Raw genomic sequence first — 2,500 nt, 5'->3', positions numbered from 1 at the left:
GAGAGAGAGAGAGAGAGAGAGAGAGAGAGAGAGAGAGAGAGAAGAGAGAGAGAGAGAGAGAGAGAAAGAGAGAGAGAGAGAGAGAGAGAGAGGAGAGAGAGAGAGAGAGAGAGAGAGAGAGAGAGAGAGAGAGAGAGAGAGAGAGAGAGAGAGAGAGGCAGGGGGGGGGGAAGAGAAATGGTAGATTGATAGTGAAGATGAGACCGAGATTGATTTGGTTGTTAGTTAGTGTCAGTGTTAGTGATGTGAGCGTCAACGTTCATGTTAGTGTAAGTTTGTGTATAGGTTTGAGCTTTTAGTTGAAGTCATACTAAAATATATTTTATATATCTGTAAAGTGAATGCATCTACTGAGCTACTGTAGGCAGAAACTCTGGTCTGACTGCTGATTTAGTATGAGTGAATGTAGGCCTATCACAGCCGATGTGTATGAGCGTGTAAGAGAGAAGAAACAGGTTAACTAGCAAGTGAGGGTAAGTTCGACCCACAGTCACTTGTAAGACTTACACACGTTTATCAAATAAAAAGCGAGTAAATGGGTTTACCTGTTTTTCTATAGCTTCCACGACTGGGTAAATATGCTATTCACTTTGGGGTTTCGTGAATGCCTCGCAGGTCACTCTCTCCCACATATCTACTCTACTCCCACAGGGTGCAAAACTCCCCTTGCAAGGTGGGGTGGCAAGTCGAAGGAGACTCGTCGGCGAAAGACAGGTTGCACAACTTATGGGAAGTCTTTCTCTCTTGGAAAAGGTTAATAAAAGGCAGTCATTCAGAAGATATGATCTCTGGAAATATCGATAGAATGGCGAAATTCTGAGATGCTGACTATGGGAATGAAAGGAGGCATAAAGGAACCCTCGAGGCACCCTTTGGGAAAATGGGAACGATACCGCGCCCAGCCACAGTCGCGTGGTGACCACTGTAACTTCCACCTTCGTTTGTTCACCTCCCTACGACAAACACAATATATTTTGACAACTTTGGTAATTCTAAAAAATAACGGTGCAGTCTAAATTTTACATAACAATTCTCCTGCTCTGTGTTCCAGATCTACCCGATGTAGGCCTATCTTTCCCCCCTCCATAAGACAAATTCCATACATTCATTGAAAGCGCCAGCGAGATTTAAATCTTCCGGCCGTCGTAGGGCGAGCTTGGTTACCGCCCCACCCCGCCCTCTTACACACACACACGCCCACGGTCTGATCCTAGTATTAGCTGTAGGAATAGGGCCTCATCGCGCAATCACTTCCGGAGACCTTGTGGTATGAGTCGATCATCACACAGGACATCTAGGCCCGCGCCCATGAGCCCCGTTATTCTGGTTTCTGTTCCTCATCTTTATTTCTTTCCTCTATGACAAGTTATTCATCTCCTTTATCATTCCCTTACCTGTCGTGTCTGAGAGGAAACACAACAATGTAAGCTAGATAAAAAGACAGTTCGTTATTTGCTGAGTGGTAATGGTAAATGATGTGGCACGATACTATGCGTTCGTGATAACGGGAGAGTGGCAGCCCTGCTCTATATCATGGCATGTAAACAAATAAGTACGAATTATGAGGAAATAGATGTAACATTTTTTTTTACAGATAATGCGATTTTAAAAAGTTCTGAAGAAACGTACTGTATCATCCTTTTATATTTAAACCTCCTCTACTAGTATAAACACGCCCTAGGGAGTGTGTGATGGAGGGAACGGTGTTACAGGATCTTACATACTTCTTAACTGGTAAACACCACCCGGGGATGTACTCGTCCCCCGCCCCTTTCCCTTTCTCCTATCCCTGCCCCTAACCTGACTCACACCCTCCTAAGCCCTTCTCCACCCTCCCCCCCCCCCTTATCCCTGCTCCTTCTCCTCAATATACCCATTCTCTTCGTCTGTCCCTATGCTGCCCCCTCACTCTCCTTTTTTCCTCCAGCATCCCAAACCTGTTTTTTCCCCATTTCAACTCCGTTCATATATTGTCATTCAGTACAAAAATAATCAATAAATCACAATAGCAATCATTAATAAATAGCTAGGACAAATCCTTGAGGACACGCGGTAACCCTGACCGAGTTTGGACCCCCTTAAGATGACCCTCGCGGCAGAAGACGCGGCAACCCCGTCGATGGTGTTTGTAAATTTTGACATTCGGTTTGACTGTTTCCCGGACAGAAAGATGCTTATGTGATATAACCTCAGTACTTACCATATGAAGTCCTTGCAGTGGCTACAGAAGGTTGGCTGCTTGAAGAATCGGGGGATAAACTTGTGATCATTTATAATAAACACATTTTTCTTCTTTAGGGCGCCCTTCCTGCCTCGCTGTCCCGTAGCGAAGGCAGTTTTCATATCCCCGGCTCCTGGGTTGTTGTCATCCTCGTGGTTTTGTTGCTGCTCATCCGTCATTTTCACGTTAAGTCCCTCCCTCAGCTGATGATAGCGACTCTCCTCCCTCACTGCTTGTTTAGCACTGAGGCGAGAGATCGTCTGCTGGACTGCCACCCAG

The 2,500-nt window shown here is 45.6% G+C and overlaps 1 protein-coding gene across 3 annotated transcripts in view; it reads right to left on the bottom strand.

Annotated features, from left to right (window-relative positions):
* Pkc53E (Protein C kinase 53E) overlaps positions 1-2,485 on the bottom strand; it is a 358,663-nt gene extending 356,178 nt beyond the window's left edge. For all 3 annotated transcript variants that reach the window (XM_086538665.1, XM_086538666.1, XM_086538664.1), the window contains exon 1: positions 2,201-2,485. In XM_086538665.1, coding sequence (XP_086394791.1) covers positions 2,201-2,400 — 200 coding nt within the window. In that variant the 5' untranslated portion in view covers positions 2,401-2,485. The remainder of the gene's footprint in view (positions 1-2,200) is intronic.
* Between the last annotated feature and the right edge of the window lie 15 nt (positions 2,486-2,500).

The sequence above is a fragment of the Penaeus japonicus genome, unplaced genomic scaffold (genome assembly GCF_977035675.1).
Source record: "Penaeus japonicus unplaced genomic scaffold, GWHDUDI00000001_assembly GWHDUDI00000007, whole genome shotgun sequence".
Taxonomy (NCBI): domain Eukaryota; kingdom Metazoa; phylum Arthropoda; class Malacostraca; order Decapoda; family Penaeidae; genus Penaeus; species Penaeus japonicus.
The sequence above is the reverse complement of the archived record's forward strand: the minus strand, read 5'-3'. Positions and strand labels throughout refer to the sequence as shown.